The 19,895-nt window shown below is 41.1% G+C and overlaps 1 protein-coding gene across 1 annotated transcript in view; it reads right to left on the bottom strand.

The window, feature by feature from the left end:
- The window catches only part of LOC143683085 (uncharacterized), a 5,999-nt gene extending 167 nt beyond the window's left edge, over positions 1-5,832 (bottom strand). Inside the window, exons 1-4 of the mRNA XM_077159370.1 lie at positions 5,436-5,832; positions 4,794-4,854; positions 3,557-4,533; positions 2,930-3,165 (exon numbers count right to left, since the gene is read on the bottom strand). Of these exons, the coding sequence (XP_077015485.1) occupies positions 2,930-3,165; positions 3,557-4,533; positions 4,794-4,854; positions 5,436-5,739 (1,578 nt within the window). The 5' untranslated portion in view covers positions 5,740-5,832. The remainder of the gene's footprint in view (positions 1-2,929; positions 3,166-3,556; positions 4,534-4,793; positions 4,855-5,435) is intronic.
- Positions 5,833-19,895: the final 14,063 nt, after the last annotated feature.

Raw genomic sequence — 19,895 nt, 5'->3', positions numbered from 1 at the left:
GAAAACAGCACTACCATACCCATAAACTATGTTCTCCTTACAAAGGAAACCATTTTCAGAGTCTGACATTTCTTTTTTCTGGGCTCAGTTACCTCCATTTCAACTCCATCTGTTGTCTGGCCCACTCCTGCCTAAGCCCTGGGTGCTCTACCTTTTGTGTTTTCAGAGATGAAGACTTCATTTTCCTTAATACCGTGTGGTCAAATTTTGAGCATAGGCCCACAATGGTGCTTGTTGAGATTCTGAGGAAAGGCACTAAGCCCCAGGACAATCTCTGCTTTAGCATTTATTAGGGGAACTTACTTACAAGGCGCTGCGGCTACCCCTCAACATCTTTTCTATTCAGGCCATATTCACACAGCTGCTTCCACAAACCCTGCATATGGACGCGTAATGTGCCAAAAGCAAACACTAGACTCCTCCTTGAACTTGCCTCACCTCATTTTTTCCCTTCCCATGTATCTGGACAGGTGTTCAGGAAAGAATTTGCTGTGCTTCTTGATTTCTCTCTTTTTCTTCAACTCCTCTCCATCCCACCAGCAAATCCTATGCCTCGTCTTCCAAGCACATGCACAGCTGACCCCTTCTTATTTCTTGCCTGGTCAGAGCTGCTGTAGTCTTTGACATTATGACTGTGTTGGCCTCTTAACCCTTCTCATTCTCCCCCTTCACCTCTGCAAGTTTATTACGGGTCTGATAAGAGATGTATCTTTATCTTTGTGTATATGATAACACATATATGCAATATAAAATTTTCCATTTTCACCCCTTTCAAACATACAATAAGGAGGTATTGATTAATTGACAATGACCTTGACCACTATCTATGGCAAAAACAGTTCCATCATTCCAAACAGAAACTCTGTACCCATTAAACATTAACTCCACATCCTCACTACGCTCACTGCTGGTAACCTGTAATCTATTTCCTGTTTCTGTGAATTTGCATATTCTTGCTGTTTCATACAAGTGGAATCTTAAAATATCAGTCTATTTATTGTGTTTCCTTTATTTCACTCAACATGTCTTCAAGGTTCATCCAAATGCATGAATCCAAATGAATATATCTGAACTATGTTCAATTTTATCACTGAATGTGGTTCAACTGTATGTATGTATGTATCCATGTATCTTGATGGACTCAAGCTATTTCTACATTTAGGCTATTGTGAATAATGCTGCCTTTGATAATTGTAAACAAATGCCTTTTTGAGTCCCTAATTTTGGTTTTGTGTATTTTGCTGGTGTTTGCAGTGTTCTGTATAGAAAAAATTAAATAAAATTTATTATTCATAATGGTTAGAATACTCTATTAGCTTTGCTGATAATTTTTCTGCTTATTCTATCCACTGCTGAGACAGTTACACAAAAATCCCCAATTCCGATCTGGGTTTGTTTCTTACATATTGTCATTCTTTTAATATTTCAAAAGCCATAACGAATAGGTGCCTACAAGTTTTAAATTTCTAAAATTTCCTGGAAATTTAAACTATGTTATCATTATAATAGGACTGTTAATTTCTAGACATTTCCTTAATGTCATTTTATATGCTCTTAATGTAATGGCACAAAATTTACTGTTTTACCTGTTCCCATAGCAACATTGGTTAATAACCTTAATTACATCTGCAAAATTTCCTTTTTGAACCTAATATTGTAATAATGCATGTGATATCTCAATATTCACAGTCCTGGGGGTGATGACAGTACATTTTTTCATTCTCCCTCCAACATTTCCACAGAGTGCCACATCCATTTGCTCTATTAATGTTTTCTCCTTATCATTCAATGAAAGCAACAAATGCCATTGCTATAACAATAAAGCATTGGTTTCAGCTCTAGTAAGCCAGAGAGTTAGATAATGGTAAATGTACTGTGGATCTGTAAGGTGTGAAAGGGGCATCAATGAATTTGATTTCCATAAATATATTCACAATTATGGACTGCTTTATTTTTTCATTTACAAAAGCCAGAATTCATTTTTAAAACCCAGGAGAGAGAGAGAGAGAGAGAGAGAGAGAGAGAGAGAAACATGGATATTTAAAAATCAAAGATCTGAATGGAGGAATATTTCTCAATTCATTACCATTGTGCCAAATAGCAGGAAAATTCAGGATACTTTGTGCATGTTTATAGAGCATTTGCTAATCAGCTAAGCCAGTAGCTGTGGTGAGGATCATAAAATTGAAGGGTCTACCATGTTTAGGAAGGAACTTAGAGACAGGTTTGTTTATTTTTAATGTTTGATTGATTTTTCCACTAATCTGTGTCTGCTACAGTTAGGATAATATTGTTCAATGAAAGCCTAGTAATTTCAGAGTGAATGAAGAATGACTCTGGTAAGAACTCAGGAAAAAATGTCCACCGGGCTTCACATTCTTAAACAAAGGAAACCAGTGTCAGAACACTGGAAGAATCTACTTGAAAACAAAAAGGAACACAAAGACAAGGGTTTTATAGACAAGATTTAAAAATAGTAATCTGTCAAGATTTTGAGCAATTGCTGTTAAGTATGGAGCACATTGCACAGATTTCAGGGAATGCCTGAGGCTTGACTTGATATCTCCCACAAAGTAACACTTAAGAATTATAAACTGGGGGTAATTCTTGGGAGACATAAAAATATGTGAAGAATGAGTGTTGGCTTCTTGGTCTTTTTTGTTTTACTTTTTGGTGTTTGGTGTATTAGTTTGATAAATAACAAATTATCATAAAAGACAGTAGCTTCAGATAAAATATTTTATCTTATCCCGTTAGGGAGCAAGAGGTGTCAATCCCTGGCAGCCCAGCAGCACAGACTGCCTAAACAGAAGCGTCTGCGGGGCGCTGGTGAGGGTGTGCCACGCAGTTCATTTGGGGGTGCTGCTGGAGAATAGTAGATGCTCTCCGTGTTTTGAGAGAATTGTACTCTTCTCCGCCTTCCTCTCACCGGCACCCTAAAGGCCCGGCCTCCACTGGGCCCACCCTCGTGTGCGGCACTGAGGGCCCATTGTGCTCTTGCACGTACGAGGGAGCCCAGGACATGGGGGCTTTCCTTCTCAGCCTGTGGGCACCTCCTAGGGGTTGGGCCCCCTTGAGATGTTATGAGGGGGCCTTTGCATCCCTTGATGTCACTGCTGTGCCCACAGGGGGTCCTCTTCAGAACTGCCCCATTTCGTTCATTTCCTGGAGGGGATGGAACAAAGGGTGTCAGGAAAATCTCTGGCCGAGGCAGAGGTCCTCTTCTTTAGGTCTGCAGAGTCCCTCATCCCCTTCTCCTGCGGACACGCTCTAAGGTGGAATTAGGGGGCCCTCCTCTTTCAGAAGTGTTTGCAGTGTGATCTTATTGTGGTGCTTCCTTACAAGGAGGAGCTTAGGGAGTTCCTGCAGCCAGAGGTTGCTTCTTTGGCCTCCCGAGGCTTCCACTTACTTAGCAGCTGCCAGGTTCCCTCAGACCCCACCCTGTGGACATGGCAATGAGAGACCCCAGGAGCCACCTACCTGACTTGAGGCATACTTTACCTGGGCAAGCCTGGGGCCTGGACTCTATGTCCTTGTGGACCCTCAGATGACCCACGGTCGTGGGTCACTGCCAGCCTGGAGGGGCAGATGGCAGTTGCCCTCCTGGTGAGGTGGAGTGCCGGTGGCTGTGCAGGGGTGGCTGGAGGTGGAAAATAACAGGCCTGCACACCCCTGCTGTTACTATCTTCATCCCTGCAGGGCAGGGTGGTTTTGGCCTGTCCGATGGTGGGGTCAGGCCTTGAGGTGGTTTGGGGAAGGTCAGGCAGGGGGAGGGGTACTGGGACAGGAGGGAACTCTGCGGGAAGGGAGGAAAGGGCCAGGGGTTGGGGTGGAGGAATCCCTCTCGAATATTTTGAGGGAAGAGAGGTGGGCAGAGTGGAGGGTGAAGGTAGAGAAAGGGAGGGGCCAGGCAGGGACAGGGCCAAGAAATGCTCCCATGGCAGGGATAACTGGGATGACAGGGAAATGGGAAAAGAGGTGTGGGGGAAGGAGAAGCAAGGAGGCAGAGGTGAGGATGAGCCCAGGGTTTGTAGGGAAATTGGGGATGGGTATGTGGGAGCCAATGTGGGGGGGGACCATGGAGGCAGGAATAAGGTCAGGGGTGAAGGAGAGAGGAGTGGTAGGGAGGGACACGGGGGAAAGGAGAGGAAGGAAAGGAATGTGGGAGGACAGGAGACCATCCAGGTGGTGACGAGTAGGGGATGATGGGCTTCCCCAGGCACCACCTGGAAACAGAACAACACATGCACCCATGTTCCAGGGGTCTCCCCCAGAGGGGCAGGTGGTTCAGCCCGTGGAGGAGACAGTGAGGCAGTTGAGACCAAGATGGAGATTGCAGCTCTCGATGGTAACAGCTGCGGGTGTGGAGATGCTCTGGAGGCCAGAAACCAAACTGCCGAAGGAGTCACTGTGGAAATAGGGACCTCCACAAGGCACCCCTTCGGCAGGTGGGCATCCCGAGTCGATGGAAAGACCCAGGGATGACAGGTGACTCTGTGGTCTCTGGCCGGTCCAGGGTGCTTGCACAGGGGGCTGCGGAAGACAGAAAGCGGAAGCTTCAGAAGAGGAAGAAGGGGGTCTGGACACCCAGGCAAGCCTCGCCAGGGTCGGAGCTTCTGGCCCGACACACCTCTTGCGTCCCTGACTTTCTAGTAGACATTGAGCCTGCACCCAGGGCTTTCTCTGACATTGCCTCCCTGTACAACCCCCCTCTGCTCCGCCCTAGACAGCTCTGGGACCCTTGGACAGCACAAGTTAGAAGGCTGAGTAGGAAATATGAAGAGAGAAATCACCTTTCCTGAGGAGGACTCCGGTCCCAGGTCCTCAGGGATCCTCCCTGGCAAGCTCTCCAAGCTGGGAAATCAGGAGGTTGGGTTACATGTGGTGAAGGAGGAGTCCAGACACTTCCATGGAGCTGCATGTCACAGCCCTACAGGGAAGACTTGGAGGAGAGATTGTAAGTGCTCCAAGCTTCAGGTCACAATGATAGTTGGTAAATGGAAACCATGGAGGGTCCCACATGTTTAATGTTTAATCATTTATCAAGTACTTGCATATTAATTATCTCATGAGATTCCCACAAATATTTGAACTAACCTGAAAAAAACTTATTTCACAGTAGAAACCTCAGTTTTAGTGCAGTTAAATCTTTGTCAATGGCAGGCACCAGAATTCCTGCCTCTGAAGCCAACCTAGATTTGCTTCACTGGGTCTCACCTTTCTTCTTTCCTTCTAAGTACGGGTGGAGCAGGATGTGAGCATGCCCCAAGATTTGGGTGTCCTTCCTGCGACCCTGCCCCCTGGGGCCTTTCTTCCCTGAGAGGGACTCACCCCAACACCTGACATCCTCAGACCGTGCAGTTGGGGTGGACTGTCAGGGATTGTGAGATGTGTTGCACCCTTAGAGCAGGTGTGCAGGGAGAGCAGGGCCTTACCTCTCAATCCACCCTCTCTCTCCATCTCCGGGTCTCTGCACTGACACTGAAAGACCAAGAAACAAGGAATATAATTGCAATCTGTGAAGGAAACCTTCAGATCCTCATGTCTCAACAATGTGTCCTTTGTATATTGCCTGTTATTCATTTTTAAGGGAGTCAATTCCTTTCTATTATTATTCCATCTTGAAATTACACAAATAATTGTTTTCCGAAGGAGATCATTAATTTTGTCAGGTCCTGAATCTTCTTTTGAGCAGGCACAGAATCTCAGTTCTCCAGGAGCAAGTGTGCTGTGTACCATGCGCTGCTCCCAACCTCAGAGTTTCCACAAGAGCCTATTCTCAGAGCCCTTCAGAGTCCCGGCATTGCTCTCCATCTGAGCTGAACCCATGGAACAGGCTTGGTCCAGAGGTACCTGAGGTGGTATCTGGATAGTGAACGAGTGTTGAGTGGGTCTCTCTGGATAGCGTGAATTTCCCAGTATCACAGTCCATACCCACTCAGACGTGCATTTAGGGGTTTATTCTGTAACCTTCTTCCCCACCCACCTGGAAGGCCCTGAAGTTTGGATTGAATCAAAAGCCCCTCTCTGATATTTCCCCACCCTACCTGTTCCCAAGATGATAGCATGTTCATTCTGAGAGATTTATGCTGAGCTGTCCCTCTGGGCCAACACATGGGTTTGGGAAAGTGGACACGGGCTAGGGGAAAACAGTGAATCTCTGCTGTGGACTAGGCCCAGGGTCCCTTACTTACCTCACTGGAGTCTTGAGGTTTTTTGACTCCCTGGAACTTCTCCTTCCTCTGCCTGCAGTGGAGCCATAGGACACAAAGCCCCAGTACAGACCAGAGGAGGATAAGGGGACCCAGTTCCCACATGGCTGAGCAGGAGCTCAACCACGAGTCACTGGGACTGCTCCAAAAACAGAGAAAAGTTTTCACCAACCACAATGAACTGCTACGTCTGGCAAGTAGGCACAGAGAAAGCACACTGCAGCCTAGGGGCCAGCCTGACATCACAGGGCTTAGAATAGTCATAAAGGTTCTCTGGGTGGGGGAGGGGAAGCCCAGGGGAAGGGGCACCCACTGCCCATCCCCCCACCTCACCTCTTCTTTGCCCCCAGAGGCACCCCTCCTCCCAGGCTCTAAATGTCTCCTTATTTGTCTTTGTCTTCCTATTTTCTGCATCAATCCTTTATTTTCTGCTTTGATATAATTTTAGTGTAATTTTCCATTGCACTTCATTCAGATATGTCTGATAGCCTCTTTACTCTTTCACCAATTCCAGTGTACTCAAGTAGGTGAATTTTTCCCCCCAAAGCAGGAAAACCTTTTTACTTACACCTGGAAACTCCTCTTCTCCAACTCTGGTGTCTTTGGATCAGACTTTGAAATCTCGTGGACTTCGTCCTGCAGGTTTTTGAAACTGTTTGGGTCCGGTGACCCCTGAGTTCCTTCCTCCCTATGGAAATGTGTATACGTATCCTATGAATGTTCCTCCTTTGTGTGTTGGCAGCAAATAACTTGTTATGAGTTTTCAAAGGTCCAAAGCAAATGGAGAGTTTTGCCTTAGGAACGACCATGCCTGTAACTGACTTGAGATCTTGTACTGTCTCTAACTTGGTACTTCATTTGGTACTGAAATGTTTAAGGTTTTCTGATAGTGTTATGGAATCAATGTATTCTGAATTTTGAAAGAGCATCTGTTTTGGGGGTCCAAAGTGTGATATCGCAGTCTGAATCTGTGGTGGACCCCAGAAAAGCCATGCCCTTTGATCCTCATTCACTCTTTCTGGGTGAAGCATTTTGATTGTTTCCATGAAAACGTGACCCCCCAATTGTGGGTGGTAACTTTTGATTAATGATTTCCATGGAGGTGTGTCTCCACCCACTGAAAGTGGAGTTGCTTGTTGGAATCCTTTAAAAGAGGAAACATTTTGGAGAGAGTCCCTTTTTAGTAGAACCGCATGAAAGCCAACAGACACTGCCATGTTCACCATGTGCCCTTCGAGATGTGAAAGAATCATTGAACATCATCAACCTTCTTGAACCAAGGTATCTTTCCCCGGATGATTTGATTGGACATTTCTACAGAAATTGGGATATTTTCTTGGCCTTAGAACTGTAAACCAGCAACTCATTAAATTCCCCTTTTTCCATGAAACAGAATGGCTTTTAAAAAGGGGAATTTAATGAGTGGCTAGTTTATAGTTCTACGGCCAAGAAAATGTCCCAATTACAACAAGTCTATAGCTTCTGGTTTCATGAAGCTCCCCAGGAGGTGTTTTCCTTCTTCATCTCCAAAGGTCGCTGGCTCGTGGACTCTCTGCTTCACGGTGCTGCAACATTCTCTGCTGTCTCTGAATCTCCCATTCTCCAAAATGTTTCCACTTTTATAGGACACCAGTAATCCAATCAAGACCCTCCCAAATGGGTGGAGGCATGTTGTCACCTAATCCAGTTTAACAACCACTCTTGACTAAATCATATCATCCAGGGAGATGATGATTACAGTTTCAAACATACAGTATTGAATAGGGATCATTCTACCTTTATGAAATGTAATTTTAATTAAAACATGGCTTTTCTAAGGGGCATGCATCTTTTTAAACCAGCACAGATGGTTACCTTCCTAACCAAATGATCAAATTAATTTCTATAATAGTTAAACACCTGTCATTATGTGTCACCTGATGTGTTGCATTTAGTGGTACACATTATGTTTGAGATATTCTTTAAAATCTTTTTAACTTGAATTTAACCAAATTTCAACATATCATTCAGATGAAATGAAAACAGAGGATTGAAATAGAATTCAAGCAATACTATGAAAGTAACTGTACAAATCCAAAACGTGGAACATGCTACAAGAGAAAGAACTGGACTCTTCAAAAAAGTCAAATTTATGGGGGAAACTGGCCAAGGGAGAGTCACTGATTAAAAGGATCAGTAAGAATAAAGTAAAAAAATCATATAGAGTTAGACTTAGAGACCTCAAAGAATTAAATAGCTTCATGTATTAGCTCTTCTTTCAACTCTCTTGAGTGTCATCTTAATATCTTTTGAAAATTCAAATTTCCACCAAGGCAGCTTACCCAGAAAGCCAATCAAGCTCCTAGTTCTATACATTTGATCCAATACATATTAAAGTCCACCTGCCTTAAATTTGTTCCGGTAAAACAAAGAAACACTCTTTCAATGAATGAGTCAAGCTAACTTTCCTTTATGTCTGTAGAAGTTACTCTTCATCCCTTTAATCTTGAAACTGCTTCCATTTATGCAAATGTTTAGCCTACTTGCTACAGAAAATTTTTGTTACCCCCCCCAAAAATATTTTAACATAGAAACAGTACTCTGATTTGTCCTATGACAAACGTATAATACACATTCACAGGGACATTTCAGATATAAAGTAACTCGGAATAACTTTCAACTAAGAGGAGACTTTTTTTTATGAAATAGTTTTTAAAATTAATTAAGGATATAAAGGAGATGAGATTATTTGGCATAGACTACCATGTACAATAATGAGAAGACTCAATGTGTCAATTCTCCTGAAAAAAACCTTATCTTCATTTCAGTGAGTTTTTATTCAAAATCTTAACCTAATTTAATGTAATTCTAGGATTTTGCTTGAAATTCCTATGTCAAATTTAGGATCCATAAAAATTAAAACAGATTTTTGAGGTAGAATGAGAAAGTTGGTTCTAGGCCCAATAGATAACATATCTACAATATAGTCATTTAAAAAGTATGTTCAGTGTAGAAAATGTATCAAAGGAAAAGAACCCAACCCAGTCATGGATGGGGACAGTCATGTGTCAACTTGGCCAGATGGTGGTGCCTGGTCATCTGGTCAGGCAAGTGCTGACCTGCTGTTGCTATGGGGACATTTCATGGACTTAAATCATGATTATGTCAGCTGCATCCACAGCTGATTACATTTATAATCAGGTAAAAGGAGTGTCTTCTGTAATGAGTGATGCTTAATTTAATCACTGGAAGACTATTAAGAGGGATTCAGAAGAGAGTCACTCTTCCTGCTTCAGTGGGTGAGCTCTCCTGTGGAGTTTATCCAGACCCTTCACTGGAGTAGTAAGCTTCACAGCCTGCCCTACAGATTTTGGACTCTTCCATTCCCATGGTTGTTCAGCCTGCCTCTCCTGAGAGTTTGTCAAGGATCTTCATCAGAGTTACCAGCTTGTGGTCTGCCCTACAGACCTTGGACTCTACATTTCCATGGTTACATGAGACACTTATAAATTTATAACTGCAGATATCTCCTGCTGATTCTGTTTCTCTAAAGAACCCTAGCTAATATGCAGACCAAAATATACCAGAGGATACATTGCATATCAGACAGAAGGAAAAATAGAGAAGAAAATGCTCTTGGGAGAATTAGAATAAAAACATACACACATTTTTAAAATCTCTACTTCATGCCATTTACAAAAATAAAATTCAGAAGTATTAAAAACCTAAATCTGATCATTGTAACCTCAAAATATTGAAATGAATTCTGGATTCCCCTAAATAAAATGTCCTAGAAGCATTGGTAAATGTAAGTACATACATTTTAAAAACTTTTCTGTAAGGTAGACACACATTAATAGTTTTGAGAAATAAAGGACAGTCTCATAAAATACATACACTAAATACATAACAAATAATCAATCACCAGAATCTAAGAAATGTTTCAAAATTAATTAAAAGGAAAAATAATTTAATAGAACAAACAGTGTATAAATAAGTGATTTTTATAAAACATCCAGAAGGCAAATAACTTAAATGATAGTCAAATCACTAGTGAATGAGAAAATCCACATTAAAATCCAAATTTAATATCCCTTTACATTCATCTGACAAAACTTTGACAATTGACAGTATAAAGTTTTGACATTGATGTGGAGAATTGGGAATGAATATACCCCACTGCTCAGAATGTAAAATTATTCAACTGGTTTGAAGAGCAATTGGCATTATCTAGAGAATTTCAAGATGTGTACATTCTAAGATTAATATCTCAAGGTATATTTTCATGAGCCTGTATTGTCTCTGTCTTCAGGATGAAGTGGCCAGGCATGAAATTGTAAAATAGATTTCAATAATGAAAATCTGGAGGTAAATTAAATGTCCCTTGAGAAGATCAGCTTAGTAAATAGTGGTGTTGCAACAGAATGTGTTATGGTAAAGCAGTTAAAAATAAAAGTCCATGATCTGCAGGTGCCTGCAAATATAACATTTGAAATGTAAAACAAAAGATTTACTTCATCCATAAAACTTTAGGAAGTTAAAGCAACTGACCCATAAGTGATTAAGTAACATGTTAGAGAACCTTAATGGAAATCTCTTGGGGTGATTATGCTATAAATAAAACACCTAAGGGATTAGTTGGTGTTATGCTTTAGGGAACAGCTGCTAACCATCTCACCCACCCTCACTATGCCATCTCCTTATTCCTCCACCTTCTGCCAGGTTAGGCATTAGGTTAACATTTAGGAGATCAATTCACAACATTCCTTCTTCTACAAGGAAGTGATTTTTTACCTTGAGTTTCCCCTCTTATTATAGTCAATACCAATCAAGTGAAGTTCACACTCGACAAAACACCTATTTACCATTCTTGATACAGATAATTCTCAGGAAGACACTCAGGAATACTAAACTCTAGTAAATACAATGTTAGCTGTTCGTGTCAAAAATTGAATACTCTCTGTCATAGCTCAATGAAAGGTGGCTTCTAAAGAGGCAGCCAAATTACCCTGTAGAAAGATTTTAAAAATTACTCTGTAAAAATATTTTCTATTTGTCTGATATCACCAAAAAGTTTGCAATCTAAAGGTGTACTTTTTAATAATTTTTTGAAAGTTCAACTCTTGCATAAATAGGCATCTCAATGTATAACACACAAAAAATTTAAGAAGCAAATGAAATTTAATTTGGAAGTTTTGGCCAGTATGCCAACATTATTCTTACAAATTAATGAGTTAAATCTGTAGTGTTAGCATTTTGATTATAACCTTAAAACTGTAAGCAAGCTATTTACTTAGGATTGAGTCTTACAGAGAAGCAATATGTAGAACATGTACCCAGGAAGAATAGACACCAACTAAGGTGTACATAACTCACTGTTGTTTGAGTTTTCTCATCTATCACTCCAGACTTGGAGGTACCATCCAAAATATGTCTTTGAAGATATAATTGTAAATGATGTAGTAAATAACTAATATAAGGAACTTATGAAGTTCTTTAGACCCCTGTTGCATGTTACTCCAAATTATAAACTTTCTTTGTCTTTGACATGTATAAAAGCCATGTGAAAAATCACTACAGGGAGATAGGTTAAGAATTTCCCTCTGTACTTCCACTGATATAAATAAACCCTCTTTTCCTCCACATTCCATTTGGTATGTCTGTGTATTAACTGCACCAAGGGATGAATGCAGATTTGGGGGTGTCATCCCAATTTATCCAACAACATGGGACCTAAAATCTGAATGGCTGGCTGCTGGATCGATTTCAGGATCCCCAAGTAAGATATTCAGTTCTTGGCCCCAAGGTCATCAGACAAATTCTTTCTCTGAGAACTAGATGAGAGAATTTCTTTCCCTGAGTTTCTAGCATCCTGATGGCAGCTGACTGCAGAGGGCAGAGGTCTGGTGTGTGACTACAAATTTAATGTATATGGATGGGGGTCCTATGTGGGCATTTCATAGCATATCACTTCCTGCCAAAGCTCTAAGCAAGATATTGCACTTGGAAATTTGATTAGTTTGGGAAAAAGGATCAGCCCCTGGCATAAGGAAATGTCACTGAAACTTTTTGCCTAGGCTTTTATTTTGGTTTTAGGTTGTTGTTGTGTCTTGTCTCAAAGCATTGTCTGAAGATTTATTAAAATTGACAAAGAACATGTGTGAGAAATCTAAGTAAACTAAGCAGGATGATCTTTTAAATTGCATTCAAAGCATTGGGAGCAATATGGGTGTGAGCCCATGAGAAAGAAAAGCATGACATGAATATGTGAAATAATTTAGCCTCAGTATGAATTGGGGGATGGCCAAAAACAGCCAAGTCAATGATCAGTAAAGTATAATGTTGTTTTGTAGCTGAATGAATTTGTAAGAGAATAAATAAATGGAATTTAAATTTCTTATTTGTAGTGTTTTATGGCTCTACCTCAGGATGAAATGTTGCTGTGAGAATGTTTGGGGATGGCATTTTACCAGAAAAATTGAGAATTTTTTAAAGAACCCCTTAACTTTTGTCTCCAGAGGATATAAAGGAGGACCCAGCCCTAGGAAAAGAAAGGGCTGGCTGAGACTCACAGCCCCCAAGTGAAGAAAATGCTGGGTGAGGCTTCTGAACTTCAAGGTGAAAAATTAGTGACTGGTATACTTAGGCTTCAAGCCAGAGAGTGCTCTGAGCTCTTGACTGGGGCTACATATTTCTGGGCTGGGAGATTGGTGGCTGAAACTTCTGGACATTAGGTTGTGGAGTGCCCAGGGCTGTTGACCAAGGGAGTGGCAGCTAAAGCCCCTTTGTGGATACCCACAGCTCCTGTGCTCCCCTCTCCTTTCTGCTGGTATCCGAGGTTTGGTTCTCCCACCTGCTCATCCCCCTCTGCTTTCTTGCCAGATGACCAAGAATGAATACAGGAAGCTTTTCAGCTCCCATGCAATGGCCCTCACACCTCATATCCAGAGTGATATGACTTTTAGGTAATGTGGCTGTACCTTTGGAAGTCAAAGACAGTGACAGTTCCTTCTCAGACAAGTGCTATCTGGAAAAGATTACCAGAGCACACCTAGGAAATACATATGCACACATATCCCTTTTTCCACCTCAGATCTATGCTATGAGAAATCTGGGTTCCCAGCTATTAAGCAGAGCCCAGAAAAATGGAAAGCATATTTGATTCAGTTCTCACAATGCATAATTCAAATTGGGCTAATATTCAATCAAAAGTAGATGAGCTATTGAGCTCAGAAGAAAGGAGAATTGTAATTGAAGAGGCTCTTGATCATGATAACAGTTTCAGTGTGCTAATGTTGCCAGAATGTAATACAACAGAAATGGACTGACTTTTATAAAGGGATTTATTCTTACACATTTCCAGTTCTGAGGCCTTTAACATGTTCAAACAAAGGCATCCAGAGAAACGTATCCTGACTCCTAAGAAAGGCTGATATCTGCCAAATCAAAACACATGTGGCTAGCATCTGGTCCTTATTCCTGGTTCTGTTTTCAGTGGCTTCTTCTCTAAGCATCTGTGGATCCTCACTTTGCTACTCCAAGGTAAAATTGGTTTTCATTTCTTAGCTTAGCACCTCCCAGGGCTGGAAGTTTCTTTCCTCTTGGCTTTTGTTCAAATAGCTCTCTCAGATCCTTCTGCATCTCTAGATATCTGATCTCAGTATTGGTCATACAATCATTTGTCTTGGGACTCCAAACTTCTATATTGGCTCTCCAAATATCTCCAGATGTTTGTGTCTGTGTCAGTTCTGTGCAATTTCTCTCCCTATGAGATCTCCTAGACTCTAGTAGGCAAATTAAGTCCCACCATGAAGGACTGGAGTCACATCTCTGTCTAATAAAAAGGCCACATCCGCAGGTGGATGTTCACATCTCCACAGAAACAACCTTATCAAAAGGTCACAATTAGGTGTGCCCCAACTCCATGGAACAACCTAATCAAGAGGTCTCAACCTACAATGTTGAAACAGGATTAAAAGAACATGGCTGCCCCCCAAATATTTGATTAGATTGAAAAGAAGATGTCCCTTCTTGGATACATAACAGTTTCAAAACACCACATTCTACCCTCTGAAACCCTGAAAGTCATATTGTTTCCATATAAAAAACACATCCCACTCCATCACAATATCACAAATGCCTTAAACTATTTCAGCAACAGTAAAGATGCAAAACAAAAGTCAGAAACAGTACAAAATTTCATCAAAGTCAGTTACAGGAATGGTCTGTTCTAAGGAAAAATTCTCCTCTGGCTCTTGACCTGTTAAATTTAGCAACATGTTTTCAGCTTCTAATATACAAAGGATGAGCAGTCATAGGATAAACATTCCCATTGCCATGGAGAAATCTAAAGAAAAACTGGGTTCATAAAATTCAAACAGCTCTGAAAACCTGCAAGACAAATTGCACTTGATTTCAAAGTCTGAGCATCATTATCAACCTAGATAGTACCGCACCCCCCCCCCCCCCCCCGCTTTCCAAGAGCTTGTGCAGTGGTCCTGCTCTCTCCAAATACTGGGGTGAGGGTTGCTATCTTGGAGAACATTGAGGAGACCACCTTATTCTCAGCTCTATCTTCTCCAAACATCAGGGTAGCACTTGGATTATCTTCTGTCTTAGGGCACATTCTTAATCCCATCAGAGCAATGGATGGCACACAGGCTCTCCCCAATATCCCAGGAATGGGTTTCACTCTGAGTGAGTGAAATCTGCAACACCAAAACTCTTCCTGAACATTGAGGCAGAAGGCTTGCCCTCTGCCTTAAGAGCAAACTCACCCTTACATGTAAATGGGTAGGTCTACTCTCCTAATCCAAGATTTCCTGGCTGTATGACTTAGTTTCCATGATTCTGCCTTTGAAGCAATTTTTCCTTCATTCTGTCATTTTAGACTAGTCTAGCAGTGGTTCTGTTTAATACATATCTCACAAAAATATTTTTGATTTAGCATGTAGCATACAGGAATCAAAGCCATCAAGCTATAAGACTTTTCCCAAATCCCTTCTGGATAACTCTATCTCCAAGCCAGGCTTTTTGGCATGGCTTATTTGTTTAATGTTTGCTTAAATTCACATGCTGGGCTTTATTTTATGGGGTCTTGCTCTCTGGAAGCCCAGAATTTAAGTACCGTCAATTTCGGGTTTCTTTGTACCCAAGAGTGCAGTTCTCAACTTATCCTTTTCCTGTGATGTTTTCTTATAAGCTCCAAGGAGCAACAAGGCTGCATTTTCCACACTTTGTTTGAAAATTTCCTCAGCTAAGTATCCCAGGTTATGGCCTTCAAATGCTGCCTACCTTCCAATATCAGTGCTCTAATTTTCCAAATTCTCTGCCACTATAAACCAAGGATCACCTTTCTTCCAGTTTGCCTGACACAGTTATCATTTCTAGATAAGGCCTCATCAGAAGTATCTTTAGAGTCTGTATTTCTAACAGCTTCTTCAAAATAATGTAGGCCTTCTCTATCACTCATATCACAATTCTTCCTGAACCTTCTCTTTATCCATGTAAAAAGTCATTCCAACATTTTTAGTATTTGCAAACCACAGCATCCCACTTCTCTGGTACCAAAATCTGTCCAGTTTGCTAATGCTGCTGGAATGCCATATACCAAAAATGGATTGGCTTTTATAAAGGGGATTTATTAATTTGCAAGTTTATTGCTCTAAGGCCTTTAAAATGTCCAAACTAAGACATCCAGAAAAATGTATCTTAAGTCTTAAGAAAGATCAATGTCTATCACATGGGAAGGCATGTGGCTGGCATCTGCTGGTCCTTGTTCCTGCTTCTGGTGCTTCCTGTCTTTGAGTGCAGCAGCTTCCTCTCCAAGTATCTGTGGATCCTCAGTTAGCTACTAAGGGAAAAACTTTGGGTTTCTTCTCTTAGCTTAACATCTCCTGGAGTTGGCAATTTCTTTCCTACAGACTTCTTGGTTCAAATGGCTCTCTCAGCTCCTTCTCCATCTCCAGATGTCTAATCTCTGTATTAGCTATCCAAGCATCTGTGTTGACACTCCATGTATCTTCAAATGTTTGTTTCTGCATCAGTTCTGAACTCTTCCCCTTTCTGTGAGTTTTCTTAAAGATTCCAGTAAGCAAATTAAGACCCACTGTGAATGGGTTAAGTCACATCTCAGTCTAATAGAAAGTTGCCACCTGCAATTGGATGGGTCACCTCTTCAAGGATACAACCTAACCAGGAGTTCCCACCCTACAATATTGGATCAGGATTAAATGAACACATCTTCCCCCACAAGATTGAATGAGGGTTAAAAGAACATGTTTTTTTCTGGAGTACATGACAGTTTTAAACAGCACAATAATTCTTTAAGCAATAATAACCTAAGAAATGCAGTACACATCCCTGGAAAACCTATCCATTCCATAAGTTGACATCCATTAGAGTACAAATGAACAAGCCACCAGGACAAAATTGGATCATTATAAAGCTTGCATTATAATGGACCTCTGTAAGCTGGTGCTTAAACAAAATAACTTGAGTAAAGTACAAGAAGTCATCCAAGATCAAAAGGAAATCCCCTCAGGATTTCTAAGAGGGTATTCAGGGCTTAATGCATGTTTACTAATAAACCCTAAAAACTAAATAAATAAACACAATATAAATCAGTCCTTTATTTGCCAAAGTTTTTTGCCCTCAAGATTTCTGGGAAATTGCAAAAGCTGGAAGAAAACTAAGTAAACCAATATTTGAGCTTATGGAAATTACCTTTAAAAATTTTTATCATCAGGATTCTGCATGTAAAAAAGAGCAGCAATATACTTACCTAGCTAACCTCAATGCTAATCTCTTAGGGGAAGTCCTGAGTAAGACTGTGAAGCAGCCAAAGTCTGTGAAATGCAAGACTCCAGTGGACCCAGGGAAAGCCATGGTCTCTGCTAGCAATGTGTCTACTGAAATAAGGAATGATGCAGCTTGACATGAAAGGAAACAAAATGTATACCAGCAATCTAATGCCCATAGCTGACAAGAGATAAAGATAATGACCTGGAACAATGAGTCCCCGGGGTATTTTCCACCAGTAAAGGAATAATCTATCCTGATCACCCACTTCGAACATTAAATCTCACTCCAAGTGGGTATAAAACTAGTTACTTTCCCAGTGGATATGGGAGCAACTTATTCAATTTTAAATCCTAAACTTAATTGTACTTCAAAGGAATCCATCACTGTTTTGGGCGTGTCTAGAGTTGCTAATAGCAGATTTTGCCCAAAGTTGCCACAAATTAGAGAAGATCAGTTGGCTTACAAATTTCTTTACAAGCCAATATCTCTTTCTAACTTGATGAAATGAACTTACAGAGTCTAGCAATCCATACCTGTGCTTCGCAAGCAGCAATTTTAAGCCTAACAGTCTGCCCAGAATGAATCAGTGTACTCAAAACATCAAGCAACAAATTCATATTGAGGTATGGGCTAAAGGGGTCCCCTAAGGTGAGCCAAAGATGTTCAGGAAGTCATGTAACATTGTGGCTGGACATCATTACACCACATTTAAAACAATATCCACTTATATGAGAAGCCAGAGAGCACATTATTTCATTGCCATTAACTAACAGAATTCTAGAATGGATTCTAATGAGACCCTCTCAATCAGACTTGGACACCATTATTTTGTCAGTGCTAAAACCAAGTATTCTGGTTTGCTAACTTCTGGGATGCAATATGCCAGAAACTGAACACCCTTTTTTTCCCACGTGGGCAGACACAAGGACTGAATGGAGCCACAGTGGCCTGCCCCAGAACAGCTTTTAAATGGCTTTTATTAAGTTGCAAGTCCACAATTCTAAGACTATGAAAATGTCCCAATTGAAGCAAGTCTATAAAATTTCCAAATAAAGACACCAACAAGAAGTTACCTTTACTTAAGAAAGGCTGAATTAGGGTTTCTCTCGCAACTGGAAAGGCACATAGCAAACACTGTGGTGTCTGCTATCTTTCTCTCCAGGTTTCCTGTTTCAGGAAGCTGCCCTGCAGACATATTCCTTCTTCATCTCCAAAGATCTCTGGCACCATGGGCTCTCAGCCTCATGGCTCTGCCATGGCTCTGCTCAACTCTGCTGTGGCTTTCTTGTGTCTTTTAAAAGGAACTCTCTCCAAAGCATTTCTGCTTTTAAAAGATTCCAGTAAACTACTCAAGATCCACCTGTGATGGGTGGAGTCATATGTGCTTCTATTCAAAAGCTAATACCCAGAATTGGGTGAATCACATCTCCATGGAGATAATCTAATCAAATTTCAAACCTATGGTGCTGAATAAGGGTTAAAAGAAACAATTGTTCCCACAAGATTGATTAAGATTAAAACATGGCTTTTTTAGGATACATAAATCCTTTCAAACTAGCCCACCGAGGATTCAAGATTACAGACTTGACCAAGGTTTGATGGCTATAAATCAAATAACAGAAGATACACATCCAACTAGGGTTTACTCTACATGCTCTCTTCATCAATATTTCTGAGGCATACACTTGATTTTTGGTTTAGATGTCTTCTATTGCATCCCATTAGATAAAGATTCTAGAAACTTTTCCCCTTCAAGTGTGAGGAATCTGACACAGAAATATTCTGGGGCTATATTTCCTCAAGGTTTTAAAAATATCCTTATTCTATTTGGACAGGCCTTGTCCAGAGGTCTCCAGGTGGTAATCTCCATAAGAAACATTTGCTTCAATATGTAGATGATATTCTTATAGCCAGCAAAACTTCAGAATCCTCAGACACTAATACCATAACAATGCTAACAGCCCAGTCAAGAAAGTATATAAATTATCTGAGGAAAGGGCTGAGATGGCACAGACCCATTACAAATACCTAAGATTTGAGCTCTCTCTGTCTACAAGGACAACAAGCTCTGCTGCTTAATAGAAAAGAGGCTCTTTGATGAGTAACCATGACAAAGACCAAAAAAGAACTCAAAGGGTTCTTGGGTGTGGCCAGCTAATATTGACTGTAGATAACCAGTTTTGGGTTAATAACCAAACCCATATATTTGGCCCTGAAGGGATAAGAAAAAGACACTTTGGAATGGACACCAGCGTATACAATTGCCTTTCAAAGTGTAAGAATTCGAGAGTTTTGCCATGCAAAGGAGGACTCCAAGAGACGTTCTCTCATGCAACATGCAAGGGGTTTATTTACCACACATGCGTGGGGCTCACTGAACACGCAGGAACAGAGAGCCCCGAGCCTGGGTTTGGGGAGGCCTTTTAAGGGCCAGGATGGGGGGAGGGTTAGAGGGTTGAACATGAGTTACAGGTCCTGCTTTATGCAGGAAGTAGATAACGAACAGTTTCACAACAAGTATTTCTGGCGCCAGGAGTCATGGGGGTTGCGAGAAGTAGATAAGGTGCCAGGAGTCATGGGGGTTGCGAGAAGCAGATAACCGCCCCAGGAAAGTCCCGGGTGGTTTTTCTTCAGCCTGATGGGGCCCCTGACTCTTTTCTCTACAATTCTTATCAGATGCATAGCAATGAATATAAAATGACACAAATGCTTTTGCTGGATATTTCTGTTGTTCAGAAGCTAAATATATGTAAATAGCTAAATTAAGCAGGAAAAATTAGCTACTGTTAAGCTTTATAAAATCCCTTTTTACATTCCCCACTCCTTTTTGTATATACCTCTAATCTTAGAGATTTTCTGGGTTATTTAACACTGAGTACTGTTGTCTGATGAGCATTAATT

This window comes from Tamandua tetradactyla, chromosome 5, assembly GCF_023851605.1.
Source record: "Tamandua tetradactyla isolate mTamTet1 chromosome 5, mTamTet1.pri, whole genome shotgun sequence".
NCBI lineage: Eukaryota > Metazoa > Chordata > Mammalia > Pilosa > Myrmecophagidae > Tamandua > Tamandua tetradactyla.
The sequence above is the reverse complement of the archived record's forward strand: the minus strand, read 5'-3'. Positions and strand labels throughout refer to the sequence as shown.